The 18,863-nt window shown below is 33.0% G+C and overlaps 3 protein-coding genes and 3 pseudogenes across 3 annotated transcripts in view; all 6 read left to right on the top strand.

Moving 5' to 3' along the window:
- The window catches only part of LOC102578953 (probable receptor-like protein kinase At1g67000), a 12,256-nt gene extending 3,280 nt beyond the window's left edge, over window positions 1-8,976 (top strand). The window contains exon 4 of the mRNA XM_006344246.2: window positions 8,537-8,976. Within this exon, the coding sequence (XP_006344308.2) occupies window positions 8,537-8,857 (321 nt within the window). The 3' untranslated portion in view covers window positions 8,858-8,976. The remainder of the gene's footprint in view (window positions 1-8,536) is intronic.
- Window positions 2,697-5,331, top strand: LOC102602241 (probable receptor-like protein kinase At5g39030; annotated as a pseudogene).
- LOC102606282 (probable serine/threonine-protein kinase At1g18390) overlaps window positions 3,784-18,863 on the top strand; it is a 27,296-nt gene continuing 12,216 nt past the window's right edge. Inside the window, exon 1 of the mRNA XM_015307228.1 lies at window positions 3,784-3,827. The gene's annotated coding sequence lies outside the window, so the exon portion shown is untranslated. The remainder of the gene's footprint in view (window positions 3,828-18,863) is intronic.
- On the top strand, window positions 6,589-7,808 carry LOC107060020 (uncharacterized; annotated as a pseudogene).
- LOC102578616 (probable receptor-like protein kinase At5g39020) lies at window positions 16,943-18,565 on the top strand (annotated as a pseudogene).
- LOC102578289 (probable receptor-like protein kinase At1g67000) overlaps window positions 18,312-18,863 on the top strand; it is an 8,071-nt gene continuing 7,519 nt past the window's right edge. The window contains exon 1 of the mRNA XM_015307262.1: window positions 18,312-18,387. The gene's annotated coding sequence lies outside the window, so the exon portion shown is untranslated. The remainder of the gene's footprint in view (window positions 18,388-18,863) is intronic.

The following is an 18,863-nucleotide window of genomic DNA, read 5'->3' as shown; positions in this document are numbered from 1 at the left end:
TTTTTCCCCCACATTTGCAGTTTTCTCTTGCATCGGAGTCGTGATTTTGCTCTTCTGCTTGAGAAAAAAGATTTTCTGGCACAACAATCTCAGGTTTTGGGAATCTAGAGCTGAGGATCACCGAAATATTGAAGCATTTCTGAAGAACTCTGGGTCATATGCTCCAAAAAGATACAACTACGCAGACATCAAACGAATTACCAGTCGCTTCAAAAACAAACTAGGCCAAGGAGGATTTGGTAATGTATACAGAGGAAGTTTGCGTAACGAGAGTCAAGTGGCAGTGAAGGTCCTGAATGAACTAAAAGGCAATGGTGAAGATTTCATTAATGAGGTAGCAAGTATTAGCAGGACATCACATGTTAACATAGTGAGCCTTGTGGGATTTTGTTTTGAGGGTCACAAAAGAGCTCTTTTATATGAGTTCATGCCAAATGGGTCTCTTGAAAAGTTTATCTATGAGGAAAGATCTAACGGGGTTCGCCAATTAGGCTGGCCAATATTGTACAAAATTGCATTAGGCATTGCTCGAGGATTGGAGTACTTGCATCGTGGTTGTACCACTCGGATTTTGCATTTTGATATAAAGCCTCATAATATCCTACTGGATGAGGATTTTTGTCCAAAGATCTCCGACTTTGGTCTTGCCAAACTATGCATAAAAAAGGAGAGTATCGTGTCAATGCTAGGCCCACGAGGTACAATAGGCTATATTGCTCCGGAAGTTGTTTGCAGAAACTTGGGAGGTGTCTCTCACAAGTCTGACGTCTATAGCTATGGAATGATGGTCCTAGAGATGGTTGGAGGAAGAAAAAATTTTGATGTAGGAGTTGATCGCACGAGTGAAATCTACTTTCCTCATTGGCTCTATCAACGGATAGAACTAGATGAAGAGCTTCAATTAATCGGGATAATGAATGAAGAGGAGAAAGAATGTGCAAGAAAGATGGTGATGGTGAGTTTATGGTGCATACAGACTGATCCCTCAAATCGACCATCGATGAGCAAGGTTGTGGAAATGTTAGAAGGGAAACTAGACTCTTTGCAAATGCCTCCCAAGCCTTACCTATATTCTCCCTCAAGAACAGAGGTAGAACTGGCCTAGTCTTATTTTGTTGTTAACTTTTAGCAAAAGCTGTATTTTTCTTCAACAACTGAATGCGTTACTCCCTCTATCCTATTTTATGAGACATACTTTCCTTTCTTATTTTTTTGGTACTGTATCCAGTTGATGTTCATATATTCAAGTACTTTCTTCATACCTTTTAGCTGTCTCTTTTTTTCCTTACTTCATTGAGTCTGATTAGCTTATCGTTGAGGTGGATTGTGATTAAATGGGATCAAGCCAGCCCTTTGAGCTTGACCGAGGCTGGGTTGGGCTGTCCCATGGGCCAAATGAATATTTTGAGACTGAGGGGTTATGTAACTTTGTTGTTTTGATGATCCTAACAAATAATGGCACCTGGTCCCATGAGTTGCGTATGTTCCTGGACAAATGGGCAACAGCTGTAAAGCTGCCAACACTGGTACGGTTGGTGAGCACGGGAAAAGAGGACAGAGCTCTCAGTCAATGGGAGGAAACTATGTTGTTTCGTTCAGAGGATAATATACCTTTGTTGACATGAAACTACCAGTTCTTACAACCAAAATACATCAAGCAAAAAGTGCCTTTTGTCTCTCTCAAGAAGAACACAAGCTTTCAAGAACTGCAAGAGACCTTATAGAGTTATCAAGTGTGTCTTTAGTTGTTGATCAAGAGTTTGTGTCTTGTGTGTTTCAACTTGTAAGATCCGTTCCTAATCTATAAAGGAATAGACTGTCTTTATCATTCCACCTAACAATGAGATTAGTTAGAGTTAACTGTGTAGTTTGTGATTGAAGTCTATATTAACTAGAGTCTAAGTTGCTCAGACTCGGGTGTCCGATACGGGTGCAGATCTAGAGGTTGGATCCTTCATGATCAAATTTTTAAGATTCGGGGATATGGATCCATGTATGGATATGGGTGCGGAGATTCGCCTAAAAATAAATAAAATATCTAAAAATAGAGTTATAAAACCTAAATTATGAGATATTATGAGGAGAATCTTGGAATGAGATTAAAGGAAAAGGAGTGACATAGAAATTTCTATATAAAAGGTATTCAATATTCTTCAATTTCACCTTAGCTTTTGTATTGATTACAGAAATCATTAAAACTGTCCGGACTTTCCCCATCGATTTTGGTCAAAGTACCCAAAATTGGTTGACCAAATTGGACACGGATCCCACACCCACACCCATATCGTGTCGACACGGGTGCGGCACCAAAAGTGAAGAGTCCGAACAACTTAGACTAGAGTTAGTTGATATAGTGGGCAATAGAGCTATTGCTTTGGCTCATTCTGTAAGTTACAGGTAGTAGGGATTACATCCCTAGAAACCTACTTCTGCTACTTAGACTTATTAATGAAGTTATAGGATTTTGTATAGAATATAAGAGTTTGATCCTCGTATGACTATTGGAGTCTGTATTCACTTGTTGCTTGAAGATAGTGAAGAGCAGGTCGTGGTTTTCCTCCTTGAGCAAAGAGGTTTCCATGTAAACATCCGTGTTATTTTGTTCTGTATTTTAGCTTTTACTGCTTCAAAGTGTGACAAGGACCTAGTCCTGTGGTGTGTGGTGGACTCATATTGATATAGGTTAATAGGTTACCTTAAAATGAAGTCATCCCAGACATATCAAGTCATTTTCTTTCACTAGGCTTGAAAATGTAGTCTAGTTATTGCAAGATGACTTCAAGTCTTTGAAGTCACAACCCTTAATATAAGTTTTCCACATCCACTGTGCTATTAAATGCAAGTGCAGTGAACAACTGAATTCATAATTTTTCCTCTTCTTGAACAGTGGGAGGATCTGATGACTTTCACTTCTTTTATAAGTTTTCTTCTGATCAGTTACTTAGTTCAGACAAAGGGCAGAAATGATTCAACTTGTCCAAAGTCCTTTTCATGTGGAAATCTTACTGACCTGAGCTTTCCTTTCTCTCTTTCGACACAACCCGACTGTGGAATAATGTTCTTATCTGGTTGTGATACTAAACCATTTCCAAGAATACAACTGTTCCCTGAAGGAGATTGGTACTATGCTTTAGGAAATCCGTTTAATTATACAGTTGAGCTGGGGGACCCCAAGCTTCATGCCGAGTTGATGCAACACAAGTGCCAGGCTTTTAACAAAAATTTCTCCCTTCCAAACTCTTATTTCTTCTTACCAAACTCTCCTTCTATTTCTTTTGAAATCGTCCCAATGAATTTTGTCAACTTCTTCAAATGCAACAGCACTAGTAAGAGCACCCCAAACATTACCCAGAAGAATAATGATCATTTTGCTGGTTATAAAATGTACAATGGCTGTAAAGGTTTTAGCATATACTACAAGCTTCCTGGAGATGATGATGATGAAGACGTTCGAGCAGGCAATCTTCCTGCCAACTGTTCACTTATCAGATTGCCAATCCGCTCGATTTCAGATGATGTTGGTTTGTTCAATATGTTAAGCCCCGCTTTTCTAGTAGAATATAAACTGTCTGAGGGCTGTTACCGATGTCACTATGGCAGAGGTCAATGTCGGACTGATATAGCCAACAAATTTCATTGTACATATCCAAATAATCCACAAGCTCAAGGTCATCAAGAAAATAATCCACATGCTCAAGGTCTAGTGCATATTTCATAAAGTCCTTTCTCATTTTCGTATCAAATATTGATAATATTTCATAGTATTTTTCCTCTTTTTTTAGATGCAATAACGACTAGAAGAAAGTTCGGACTGACTCTGGGAGCAGGTAGTTGAATACATTAACTGCACAGTTTGTTCTTATTTCAGAATTTCCATGCATATCATTTTAGATTTTCTTCTTCATTGTGGTAAAATCTCAAAAAACTGGAGAGGCAAGTACTTAAGATTACACAACGTACAGATATCTGACTGCATTTTTTTGTACATATCTACTATTTGCATAGTCCCAAAGGCAAACTACTTCCCTGATAGTGCATAAGACATTCAGAATTAGTTCTATTTATATTCTCTGATGGTGCATAACTTCATTTTTTTCAACAGGTACAGGTTTATTAACTGTTGGACTGTTGATTCTACTTTTCTACTTCAGAGAAAAGATTATGCGGTACAAGTGCCTCAGGTTTTCGGAATCTAATGCTGAGGATCACCAAAAAGTTGAAGCATTCTTAAAGAACTATGGTTCATACGCTCCAAACAGATAGAATTATACAGACATCAAAAGAATCACCGGTCACTTCAGAAGCAAACTAGGCCAAGGAGGATTTGGTAATGTATACAGAGGAAGTTTGTGTAACGGGAGTCAAGTGGCAGTGAAGGTCCTGAATAAAGTAAAAGGCAGTGGTGAAGATTTCATTAATGAGGTAGCAAGTATTAGCAGAACATCGCATGTTAACATCGTGAGCCTTGTGGGATTTTGTTTTGAGGGTCACAAAAGAGCTCTCGTATATGAGTTCATGCCAAATGGATCTCTTGAAAAATTTATCTATGAGGAAAGATCCGACAGTGTTCGTCGATTGGGTTGGCCAATACTGTACAAAATTGCACTAGGCATTGCTCGAGGATTGGAGTACTTGCATCGTGGTTGTACCACTCGGATTTTGCATTTTGATATAAAGCCTCATAATATCCTGCTTGATGAAGATTTTTGTCCGAAGATCTCTGACTTTGGTCTTGCCAAACTGTGCATGAAACAGGAGAGTATCGTGTCAATGTTAGGTCCACGAGGAACTATCGGCTATATTGCTCCAGAAATTGTTTGTAGAAACTTGGGAGGTGTCTCTCACAAGTCTGACGTCTATAGCTATGGAATGATGGTCCTAGAGATGGTTGGAGGAAGAAAAAATGTTGATGTTGGAGTTGATCGCACGAGTGAAATCTACTTTCCACATTGGCTCTATCAACGAATTGAACTGGATGAAGAGCTTCAACTAATCGGGATAATGAATGAAGAGGAGAAAGAATGTGCAAGAAAGATGGTGATGGTGAGTTTATGGTGCATACAGACTGATCCCTCAAATCGACCATCTATGAGCAAGATTGTGGAAATGTTAGAAGGGAAACTAGACTCTTTGCAAATGCCTCCCAAGCCTTATCTTTATTCTCCCTCAAGAACAGAGGTAGATTCATCAGTAGTAGAACTGGCCTAGCCTTTATGTGTTCATTTCTCAGCTAATATCACTGTAGTCACATTTTGTTATGGAATTGTAGCAAAAACTGGTACTGTTACAGGTTCGGTTTCTGATGTGTTTAGATGTCCTTGAATGTAAGAAGCTGTAAATTCATGCTTTTCTTAATCAGTAAATGCTAAATGAAGAGTGATTTGCCTAGAGGAATGTCAGCATAATAAGCAAACCTGATTAGTGCTTTTCATTTTACCTGTTCAGCATATGTCTGGCAATAGATAATTTCCAGACAATTTGATAATGGGATTACCTTATTGGTTAGCCCAATTGGGATCTACAACATAATTCAACCCCAAAAATTAGCATATGTGATGAGATCTTTCCAAGATCAAATAAGGAGACTAGAACCAATACCCTTGACCACTGTGAGACCGTTAAAATGGATATCCGATCTCTTCATCTGTGCTATTTAGCAGTTTGGATCTTGGTAAGACCGTTAGACTGTTGCAAGCTAAGTAAGATTCAAATTTTGGATCTTAGTTTGGGTTAAGAAAGAAAACTATATTTACATCTTTATTAAAACAAGATATTGATGTTTCTTTGTACAAAAAGGTTTCAGCATGTTTTTGTCAACCTTAAGGACCTGTTCTTGAAACATTCTTGAAGAATCGAAGTTGCCAGATTTTTGATAAAAATTTCTCAACCAATGTGGGACTTTTACCCACTCTGACACCCCCTTCACACCCAGGACTAGACTCTGATACCATGTAAAGATATGGTAAATGGCCTAACTCAACCCCAAAAGCTAGCTCATGAGGGGAGGATTGTCCAAGTCCATATAAGGACACCACATGTCCATTCCCCAACCAATTTGGGACTCACTCTAACATGTGATAGTTTCATACTATACTATAACATACCAGTCAATTATTATCCAGGATATGCTCTTCCTAGTAGCTGTCCTTTGACAGCAAATTCAGCAGATAAATCAAATGATAGTAGCTTGTTTCATCTGTTAGCTGATGAAGTTATGCTATCATGGTTTGGTGCCTAGCCCTTTATTTAAGAGTAAGGGCTGAACTAAATTTTATTTGAGTCCATTGAAAAGACCGAGGCCTTTTAGCCCAGCCCAAGAAAGCCAACCGGCCCTTGAGACATGACCGAGGCTGGCCCATGGGCCAAATGAATATTTTGAAAGCCCTTTTGGGTCTGAGAGGATATCTTAAAATGAAGTGCATCCTGGATACATATCAAGTCATTTTCTTTCACTATGCTTGAAAATGTAGTCTAGTTATTGCTACATGACTTTCAAGTCTTTCTGTTGACAATAAGGTGCTTTGAAGATTTCCTCACAGCCCTTATTATATGTTTTTTCCACATTCACTATGCTATTAAATGCAAGTGCAGTGAACAACTGAATTCATATTTTTTCCTCTTCTTGAGATAGGAAGTGACTTTTGCTTGATCAGTTGGAGGATTTAATATGACTTTCACTTCTTTTATATGCTTTCTTCTGATCAGTTACTTAGTTCAGACAAAGGGAAGAAGTGATTCAACTTGTCCAAAGTCCTTTTCATGTGGAAATCTTACTGACCTGAGCTTTCCTTTCTCTCTTACCACACAACCTGACTGTGGAATAATGTTCTTATCTGGTTGTGATGCTAAACCAGTTCCAAGAATCCAACTACTTTCTGGTGGAGATTGGTATTATGCTTTAGACATGTTGTATAGTTATATAGTTGAGTTCGGGGACCCCAAGTTTCAAACCATGTTGATGCAACACAAGTGCCAAACTTTAACGAAAATTTCACCCTATCAAACTCTCCTTCTGTTTCTTTCAAAATCATGAATAGTCTCAACTTCTTCAAATGCAACATCACTAGTAGTAACATCTCAAAAATTACCCAGAAGAGGAACGATTATTTTGCTGGTTATAAAATGTACAGTGTCTGTAAAGACTTCAGCATATACTACAATCTTCGCCAAGGTGAAGACGAAGACGTTTGAGCAGGCAATCTTCCTGCCAACTGTTCACTTATCAGATTGCCAGTCCACTCGAGATCAGATGATGGTGGTTTGTTCAATATGTTAAGCGCCACTTTTGCAGTAGAATGGAAGCTGTCTGAGGACTGTAACCAATGTCACTATGGCAGAGGTCAATGCCAGACTGATATAACCAACAAATTTCACTGTACATATCCAAATAATCCACAAGCTCAAAGTCATCAAGAAAATAATCCACATGCTCAAGGTCTAGTGCATATTTCATAAAGTCCTTTCTCGTTTTCGTATCAAATATTGATAATATTTCATAGTGTTTGTCCTCTTCTTTTAGATACAAAAATGACTAGAAGCAAGTGGGGACTGGCTCTGGGAGCAGGTAATTAATATTCATTAGCTGCAGGGTTCTTTCTTCTTCATTGTGGTTAAAATCTCAAAAATTGGAGAGACAAGTACTTTGGATTACACAACGAACCGACAGTGGAGTTGAGAGGACATTCTTTCTCCTGTCGATGTTTGATTTATATTCTCTGATGGTGCATGACTTCACTTTTGCTTTCCACAGGTGCAGTTTTGTTTACAGTTGGACTGTTGGTTTTACTCTTCTGCTTTAGAGAGAAGATTTTTGGGGTACAAATACATCAGGTTTTGGGAATCTAATGCTCAGGATCACCAAAATATTGAAGCATTTTTAAAGAACTATGGGTCATGTGCTCCAAAGAGATACAACTATTTAGAAGTCAAAAGAATCACCAGTGGCTTCAAAAATAAACTTGGTCAAGGAGGATATGGTTCTGTATACAAAGGATGTCTGCATAATGGAAGTCATGTGGCTGTGAAGGTCCTGAAGAAACTAAAAGGCAGTGGTGAAGAATTCATTAACGAGGTAGCAAGTATTAGCAAGACCTCACATGTTAACGTCATGTGCCTTGTGGGATTTTGTTTTGAGGGATGTAAAAGGGCTCTCGTATATGAATTTATGCCAAATGGATCTCTTGAAAAATTTATATACGAGGAAATATCCGACAGTGTTCGCCAATTGGGTTGGCCAATACTGTACAAAATAGCACTAGGCATTGCTCGAGGATTGGAGTACTTGCATCGTGGTTGTACCACTCGTATTTTGCATTTTGATATAAAGCCTCATAATATCCTTTTTGATGAAAATTTTTGTCCTAAGATCTCTGATTTTGGTCTTGCCAAACTGTGCATGAAAGAGGAGAGTATCGTGTCGATGTTAGGTCCACGAGGGACTATAGGCTATATTGCTCCAGAAATTGTTTGCAGAAATTTGGGAGGTGTGTCGCACAAGTCTGGTGTCTATAGCTATGGAATGATGGTCCTAGAGAAGGTTGGAGGAAGAAAAAATGTTGATGTTGGAGTTGATCGTACGAGTGAAATCTACTTTCCACATTGGCTCTATCGACGAATTGAGCTAGACGAAGAGCTTCAATTAATCGGAACAATGAATGAAGAAGAGAAAGAATGTGCAAGAAAGATGGTGATGGCGAGTTTATGGTGCATACAGACTGATCCCTCAAGTCAACCATCGATGAGCAAGGTTGTGGAAATGTTAGAAGGGAAACTAAACTCTCTGCAAATGCCTTCCAAGCCTTATCTTTATTCTCCCTCAAGAACAGATATAGATTCATCAGTACTGGAGCTGGCCTAGTCTTTATGTGTTCATATCTCAGCTAATATCACTGTAGTCACATTTTGTTATGTAATTGTAGCAAAAACTGGTATTGTTACAGGTTCGGTTTCTGATGTGTTTAGATGTCCTTGAATGTAGGAAGCTATACATTCATGTTTTTCTTTATGACTAGTCCTGGGAACGTGCGCTGCACGTTTGTCTTCTATTACGATCTAAAATTTATGTAAGTCTAATCTCATGTTTATATAAATATTTATCACATTATATTTTTATAAATACGATAAAGCTTGTATTGATTAATATGTTTCTATATAAAGCTTACTTTTGCATCCAAAAATAAATGATAAGAAGGATTTCAAATATAATCTTGTAGACTAAAATATCTAAATATATGTTTCGCTGTACAAATATAAGGGTGACAACTAATTCTTTTCATTTAGCTTTTAGTTATTTGTTTGGAAAAAAAGATATGTTGAATTATGTAAAACTAATTAAGATAATATAGCATCTGATGATATGTGACATATCAATGAACTCTTGCTCTAAATTTAAGAAGTGCACCTAAACGTCACTAACGTGGATGACTTTTTTGTCTACTTTGAGCCGGTACTTAGTTGAATGCAATAAAAAATTAGGTAATCAACATAATACTTAGATATGACCATCATTATTATCTGTAATAATTTTCTTCCAAAGATTGTAGCTAGCTAGGGCCTAGGTATGATATGAAACGGGAAAAACTAAGCTCTTATAAAATAAGGGGAATAAAATTAACGACAGAAAGATAAATGTAGCATCTTTTCGATGATCAACTTACATAACATAATTAAGTCAAATGACAAAGAAATGAAGAAGAGAGTTTTCATCTCACTTACCCAAAGTATGTAAATCAATGAAAACGCGCTGAATTCCTTCAATAATTGCCTAAAAATAAAATATTAAAAGAGAAGTTTTCAAAACATGAAAATGTATTAGTTACTTACTATGCTTGTTAGAAGGCCAACTTTGTGAAAAGATAAATTTCAACCTCTGCAAAGATTTTCAACATTCATTCCCATCACATTGCAAGCTCCGTATGAAGTTTTAGAATGTACACATACATTTTTCTCCTGTAAAAAAAAAGAATATAATGAAAGTGATAAGTGATCAACTAATGTATTTAGAGTGAAATGAAAAGTTTGTTTAATAATCATGCATTTTTGCTATATAACCATCGGGTGACCTTTTGCTACAGAAATATAATATTGACTCTGATAGTAAATTACCCCAACTCTTCGTTCTCCTTATTCATCATTATTATTGTTGAAGCAATAAGTGAACATTTCTGTCGTAATTAATACCGTGCAACTCTTCATTCTCCTTCTTTAATATAATTACTATAGCAATAAGTGAACATTTATAGGTAATGGGAGAGTAATTTAGATTAGGAAGAAAATCAAAAATAAAATACGGTTAAAACAAACAAGCAGGTATATACTGATTAGCATTAGTATAATAATATAATAATATGATATAATAATTATTTAATATTTAATTTATTAATAGCTTATAACATTTAAATTTAATGTAGGGGTAAAACGGTAATCTAACTTTTGCCTAACATTCTTCTAATTAATAGTAGGGGAAAAACCGCAATTCAACTTTTAACTTTTTTTGTTTCTACTTATAGTATTATAGATTTGTTAGAATGATTAAGATTCTATAAAAATACATGTATAATAAGTAATCAAATGCAACAATTACAAATTAATCTTTAAAAGTTTGATAAGAAACACCAAATGAGTGACGTATTTTAAGTATCCAACTGTAAATTTTAAACATTGTTAAGTAGTTAACACAGTTCCAATAAAGTCACAAATGACTAATTCCAGCCCATATAAAAAGACAGACTTGCTACAATTAGAAATTCATAAAAAATCAAATTAAAGAGGTCTAATAGAGATAAAATACAAAAATAAATAGAGAAGAATAGAAAATACAATACACATCATTCTTAAATTTTTTATCATAATAATATAGATGGACAAAATAAATAATTGAATACATAATTTTTCGAATTCTTGTTGACACCTTATCCCATAACCGATAATAATTCAAGAGGCCTCTACATCGAGTCAAATCAATGCATGAATCAAATAGCACAATAATGACATAAGTGCTTCATTATTTTAACTATAGAATGAAAAAAGTTAACCTTGAATAGAGGTCTTTTGAAATAAAAAAGATGAATCTATATAGATAAAAATGGAGGAATATCAAAGGATATCTTAAAGTTATAAAGTAAATATTTGAAGGTTATGAATATGAAAAACATGAGAATATAATGGATATTAATTAAAAGTAGCAATAAGTAATTAATTAGATATGAATTATGAAAGTGAATATCTAAAAAAATAAAGGAAAAAATAATAAATAAAGGAGAAAAAAAAATAGAACTAATTACAATCAAATTAATGAGATTTTCAATTTTTTTAAGTAAGGGCATGTACATTGGTCGGAAAATTAATATTAATGAAAAGGTTAAAAATGTAATTAATTTAGTTTTTAAAAAGGCAAAAATATCTTACAATTCTCTATTAATATATTTATTTTTATTTTTATTATTCAATTTTTGACTTACATCTTCTTTATAGTTTTCATAATAATAATAATAATAATAATAATAATAATAATAATAATAATAATAATAATAATAATAATAATAATAATAATAATAATAATAATAATAATAATAATAATAATAATAATAATAATAATAATAATAATAATAATAATAATAATAATAATAATAATAATAATAATAATAATAATAATAATAATAATAATAATAATAATAATAATAATAATAATAATAATAATAATAATAATAATAATAATAATAATAATAATAATAATAATAATAATAATAATAATAATAATAATAATAATAATAATAATAATAATAATAATAATAATAATAATAATAATAATAATAATAATAATAATAATAATAATAATAATAATAATAATAATAATAATAATAATAATAATAATAATAATAATAATAATAATAATAATAATAATAATAATAATAATAATAATAATAATAATAATAATAATAATAATAATAATAATAATAATAATAATAATAATAATAATAATAATAATAATAATAATAATAATAATAATAATAATAATAATAATAATAATAATAATAATAATAATAATAATAATAATAATAATAATAATAATAATAATAATAATAATAATAATAATAATAATAATAATAATAATAATAATAATAATAATAATAATAATAATAATAATAATAATAATAATAATAATAATAATAATAATAATAATAATAATAATAATAATAATAATAATAATAATAATAATAATAATAATAATAATAATAATAATAATAATAATAATAATAATAATAATAATAATAATAATAATAATAATAATAATAATAATAATAATAATAATAATAATAATAATAATAATAATAATAATAATAATAATAATAATAATAATAATAATAATAATAATAATAATAATAATAATAATAATATGATATGGTTATGCAAGAAAATGAATAGAGTCATGCATGGTAGGCAAAGAGACTAAGTTTAGTCTTCTTAATTACAATAATTAAGACATTCATTTTTATAATAATTAGAAATTATTTATAATACGATATGATTAGGCAAGAAAATGAATAGTCATGCATGGTAGGCAAAGAGACTAACTTTAGTCTTCTTAATTACAATAATTAGGACATTCATTTTTATAATAATTAGAAAATTTATTTTAATAAAAAGATAAACTTTATGTTGAGTAAACTGGTGAAAAGTGAAAATATTTTATTTAAAAATAAAAAAAATTAAAAAAGTATAACTAATTTAGTTTTTAAAAGAGTAAAAATGTCTATCAATTTAAGCTAAAATTTATTATTAATAATATATATATATATATATATATATATATATTTCTTTCACTGTGTTAGCATTGTTGTAGTAACTCAACTTTATAGGGATATTTTGGTATTATAACTTTTAACTTATTAAATATATTAATGGCATTATTGTAGTAACTCAACTTTATAGGGGTATTTTGGTATTTCAACTTTTAATTTTTTTTGTTCCCACTTTTAGTAATATATGATTTAATGCTAAAAGAAGAGTGATTTGCCTAGCGGAATTCCATAATTGTCAGCACAATAAGGAGACCTAATTAGAGCTTTTCATTTTACCTGTTCAGTAATTGTCTGGTTACAAGATAATTTCCAGACAATTTGAGAATGGTATTGCCTTATTGGTTAGCCCAATTGTGGTCTCTTTCTACAGATATATGGTGGTTGGCATGTCCCTAATCATTGTTAAGAAAATGGATCTGGGGTCTAATTCAACCCCAAAAGTTAGCATATAAAATGAGGTCTGTCCAAGACCAAATAAGGAGACTATAACTGATATCCTCGACCACTGTGAGACCGTTAAAATGGGTATCACCTAGACTTGTCTCCCTCTTTCTGGAATTTAGTATTCTTGACTTACTGTTCTCAATTTTCTACTGAGTTATATTTTCAAGAAGAAAAGTTTGATCAAGGTGTTCTTATGTGAATTGCAGACTAGGTAGTGAGGACCCAAAGGGTCCATCGATATCCGATCTTTTCATCTGTGCTATTTACCAGATTGAACTTGTTGCAAGCTAAGTAAGATGTTATGATAATGGAGCTGCATTATGATATACAAGAGAAACAAATATCCCTTTCGACGTTCTTGGGAGTGATAGGGTAATTGTCTGAGAAACCATGCTATCTTGTATCCCTTTTCTATTTCCTTGTCATTCATTTCTTTTTCCCATCACTTTATATTTTGGATAAAGAAAGAAAACTCGTTTTTTTGTTTTACATCTTTATGGAAAAAAAAGCAAAATCTGCTAAGACTCGATCCTTGAGCGTTGCATTGAAATAAAATTAGCAATTAGAAAGTAGTATGTGAATTGTTTACATGATTCTTCTCTAAGAAAAAAATACAAAAGGGATCATTGAGAAGAATGTTATATCAAGACAGCATAACATTCTAGTGTTGGGAATTCTAAGTAAATAAAAGTGTGTTCTCTTTAATAGTTAAAGCTTTTAGATGAGATGGTCACACACTTTCACATGGTATTTGAACAGGCACGGGTCCTCTTTAATGTCTAGTTTTGGCACTATCTTGTGGGCCCAACGTGTGTTGACAATTTTTTCAAGGATAATGTCACGTAGGCCGAAAAGGGGTAGAAAATTATTTATAAAATAAGTTCGGGGGGTAATAGGACCTTATTAAAGGTTAGGTGTGTCTCAGGAATTTTGGGCATAGATTGGGGGTACTTATGCATTTTCTCCTTTTTTTTTTTATTGAAGTATGTCTAATCTGAAAATTGAAAAGTAATAAGAATGAGAGGTGTTAAGCTTTTTAAATAAAAAAATCATAGGTATTTTTATTTATTATTATATTTTTTTATTTTTTGTATTTTTGACTCATTAAGTACTTTTCCTCATTATTTTTATGTTTCCTTTTCCATTTAATGAAAATTATAACTGTCACTTTGTTGGCTTTTCTACTCCTCCATTGAATAATTTGACTGATGAAAAATGAGCATACAAATAATCATAGCAATCCATTTTAACTTTATCTTTCTCATATGGGTATTATTTCGTTGAGTCTACGATCTCTTCTGTAACACTTGAACACACGAGCCAATCTATAACAATTAAATCTGGTCAATTTATTTAGTATTTAAGTAATACTTTTCTCTTTTATTTGCTCTAAATATTAATCTTCATATCTTATATACAATTACTCATTCAATTGATATATTTAATGTTCATAACTCTCATATATTTTATATTCATAGCCTATACCTTTTGATATTCCTTAATTTTTATATATACAAATTCATTTTTTTTAGTTTCAACGGCTACCTAAGATTATTATTCTTTTCATTCTATAGTTAAAATGGTGAATCATTGTATTATTTAATTTAAGTCATACTTTAGTTTGACTCTATGAAGACGACTCTTAAATTTATATTGGTGATGAAAGAAGGTGTCGACAAGAACTAGAAAAATTATGTATTGATTTGTATATTATTTTTTGACTATATTGTTATGATTAAAGGTTTATGAAGGATGTTTATGTTGTATTTTTCCTTTTTATTGTATATCTTTGTGTTTTTTCTTTACTAGACTTTTTTGGTTTAATTTTATATTAAATTCTTTATTGTCGTGAATCTATATTTTTATTGAGCTCAAATTTGACATTCATGACTTTATTAGAAGTTTGCTAACTACTACGCAAAGTTCGAAATTTGTAGTTGGTTACTTAAAAAGAATTAATTTTAAACATTAAAATATGTCCCTCATTTTTATTTCTTGTCATGTTTTTTTAAGATTAATTTGTCATTGCTATATTTTATTACTCATTACATGCACGCTTTCATAGAAGAGCAACTTTCACATATAGCAAACACAAAATTCATATTTGTATGCTATAGCAAATTTTAATCCATAAGGGCAACCTTTTCAACCCGTGTTTTTTTTCAACGGACATGCATTTCTAAACCAATTTTTAAATAAAAATAATGGCAAGCAGTAGTCTCTCTTTCAATGCCCCAAAAAAATTCACAGACAAAAACTATCAAATTTGGTCTGTGAGAATAAAACCATATTTTGAAACATATGTGATATGTGAGGTTGTGATGGAAGAAAACCCTTACAATCTCTCTGCAAATCATACAAAAGTTTAGATTAAAGCACTTTCAAAAAAACTTGTACACAATACAATGTCATCGCATGTGTTTTTGAAGAACAAAATCAAAAGAAGAAAAGGAAAAAAGAAGAAATTTTGCAAGTTCAAGAACAATGAAAAAAATCCAGCATCAACTACCAAAGCAAAAATTGAGGAGGAGCATTTTTTTCAATTGGCTTTTAACCTAAATTAAAATACCTTTATAGTTCACAGGAAAATGACCATAACCGATATACTTACCAACTTCCCTTTCTCTCACAGATATATGATGTGAGCCAAAATGCTGCACCTTTTACTTCGTAAAGACACCGTCTTTCTATATTAGATTATGCTTAACACAAAAGGAGAAGAAGTATCTCATAGATGATTAAGAGTCAACAATTCAAGTCAATGAGGAAGGAGAGTGGAAAAGTCTTCCATCCTGGCCCTCACTTGAAGCTTGTTTCCTTTTTTTCTCAGTCTTTGTGGAAAAGTTCCAAATCAGCATCATAGAAAACCAGATTACAAGTTTGATATTGCATAAGAAACTATAGCTCCAGCTTTCTTGCTTTTTAGGTCCATATAGAGTACAGGGTATGGCTTCTGCTTTCTTGTTTTTGTGTTGTTTAGTGATCTTTAGCCTACATCAAGTACTAGGTAACTCAAAATCCAACTGCGCCGATGAATTTGAGTGTGGAGGCCTTGGAGCTATGAAGTTTACTTTCACAAATTCCAGCAACCCTCAGTGTGGATTATGCAGGTTTGATTGTCATACTAAACCATATCTAAGATTGAACTTGGTGGACAAAATTATGATGCTTTAGTGAAGAAGGGTGATTTTTTCCTTATTTCAGATCCTAAACTTCAAGAGTACTTAGCTAACAAAAGTTGCAAGTTTTTTAACAGAAACTTCTTCTCATTTCCAAATTCCCCTTTGATTTCTTTCCAAATTGTTCCTAACTTAACCTTGTACAGATGCAAACATAGTCATGACAACACCATCCAGAAGACAAATGATTCCTTTTTCAAAGATTTTGATAGATATACTGAGTGTGAAGGTTTTAATGTTTACTATCACCATCCCAATAAAACAATATTAGGAAATACTAGTGCTAAGATAAGTGGCAAACTTCCAGAGCACTGTTCACTTGTACAGTTGCCAATTCCATTGCCTACACCATCAAAATCATATGCAGGTGGCTTGTTTGAACTGTTGACTTCTAGTGCACTTCTAAACTGGGAGCTTTCCAAAAATTGTCTTGAGTGTCTTGACAAAGGAGGGAAATGCTCGGTTGGTGGTGAACATGAATATAGTTCTTTTCAAAGGTATGAGCAACTGAAACTTAATATCGTATCAACCAACTTCGTGGAAAGAATTCTGGCTCTGCTGTTCTCTATTGAGGTTTATTTAAAAGATCTTTAAAGTTTTGCTTTTAATGTATTGCAGGTGTTAGAAATTTAACTCATCTTCGAACAACCTGGTTCATGGTGGCGACAGGTAACTCATCTTCTTTTTTCTTCTCTGTAACTGGCACTGCAGTTTCATAGATACCATTGCTTCCCTTTTGCTCTTTCGACTTGTATTTCTTGTCTCTGTACGTATCTTCTATATGAATTGTCCAAAACACAGACTGTTCCCCAAATAGTTCATAGGACTTCCAGACTGAATTTAATTTATACTCTCTGATGGTGCATGACTTCATTTTGCTTTCCACAGGTGCAGTTTTGTTTACAGTTGGACTGTTGGTTTTACTCTTCTGCTTCAGAGAGAAGATTTTGTGGTACAAATGCCTCAGGTTTTGGGAATCTAATGCTGAGGATCACCAAAAAGTTGAAGAATTCTTAAAGAACTATGGATCATATGCTCTAAACAGATACAATTAGACAGACATCAAAAGAATCACCAGTCACTTCAGAAGCAAACTAGGCCAAGGAGGATTTGGTAATGTATACAGAGGAAGTTTGCGTAACGGGAGTCAAGTGGCAGTGAAGATCCTGAATAAACTAAAAGGCAGTGGTGAAGATTTCATTAACGAGGTGGCAAGTATTAGCAGAACATCGCATGTTAACATCGTGAGTCTTGTGGGATTTTGTTTTGAGGGTCACAAAAGAGCTCTCGTATATGAGTTCATGCCAAATGGATCTCTTGAAAAGTTTATCTATGAGGAAAGATCTGACAGTGTTCGCCAATTGGGTTGGCCAATACTGTACAAAATCACACTAGGCATTGCTCGAGGATTGGAGTACTTGCACCGTGGTTGTAACACTCGGATTTTGCATTTTGATATAAAGCCTCATAATATCCTACTTGATGAAGATTTTTGTCCTAAGATCTCTGACTTTGGACTAGCCAAACTGTGCATGAAAAAGGAAAGCATTGTGTCAATGTTAGGTGCACGAGGGACTATCGGTTATATTGCTCCAGAAATTATTTGCAGAAGCTTGGGAGGTGTCTCTCACAAGTCTGACGTCTATAGCTACGGAATGATGGTCCTAGAGATGGTAGGAGGAAGAAAAAATGTTGATGTTGGAGTTGATCGTACGAGTGAAATCTACTTTCCACATTGGCTCTATCGACGAATTGAGCTAGATGAAGAGCTCCAATTAATTGGGATAATGAATGAAGAGGAGAAAGAATGTGCAAGAAAGATGGTGATGGCGAGTTTGTGGTGCATACAGACTGATCCCTCAAGTCGACCATCGATGAGCAAAGTTGTGGAAATGTTAGAAGGGAACCTAGACTTTCTGCAAATTCCTCCAAAGCCTTACCTATATTCTTCCTCAAGAACAGAGGTAATTTCATCGGAAGTCGAACTGGCCTAGTCTTAATTTGTTGTAAACTTTTAGCAAAAGCTGTATTTTTCTTCGACAACTGAATTTATTACTAATTTCTCTATCCTATTTTATGAGACACACTTTCCTTTGTAATCTGTTTTCTACTGTATCCAGTTGAAGTTCAAATAATCAAGTACTTCATCCCTTTTAGTTTTGTCTCTTTTTTTCCTTACTTCTTTGAATATAATTAGCTAATTGTTGTGGTGGATTGTGATTAAATGGGATCATGCCAGCCCTTGAGGCTGGGTTGGGCTGGCCCATGGGCCAAATGAATATTTTGAAAGCCCTTTTGGGTCTGAGGATAGCAAACATCAATATATATTTAAGGTAAATGGCTGTAGTTCATTCTTTTTATGTTTTATGGATATAATTAAGTAAAAATTATACAAAGCACATAGTATAGTAAACAAATTACTTCCTATCCCTACTCTTTC

The sequence above is a fragment of the Solanum tuberosum genome, unplaced genomic scaffold (genome assembly GCF_000226075.1).
Source record: "Solanum tuberosum cultivar DM 1-3 516 R44 unplaced genomic scaffold, SolTub_3.0 scf00051, whole genome shotgun sequence".
Classification (NCBI taxonomy): Eukaryota; Viridiplantae; Streptophyta; class Magnoliopsida; order Solanales; family Solanaceae; genus Solanum; species Solanum tuberosum.
Note: the sequence above shows the minus strand (reverse complement) of the source record. Positions and strands in the feature narration are given on the sequence as shown.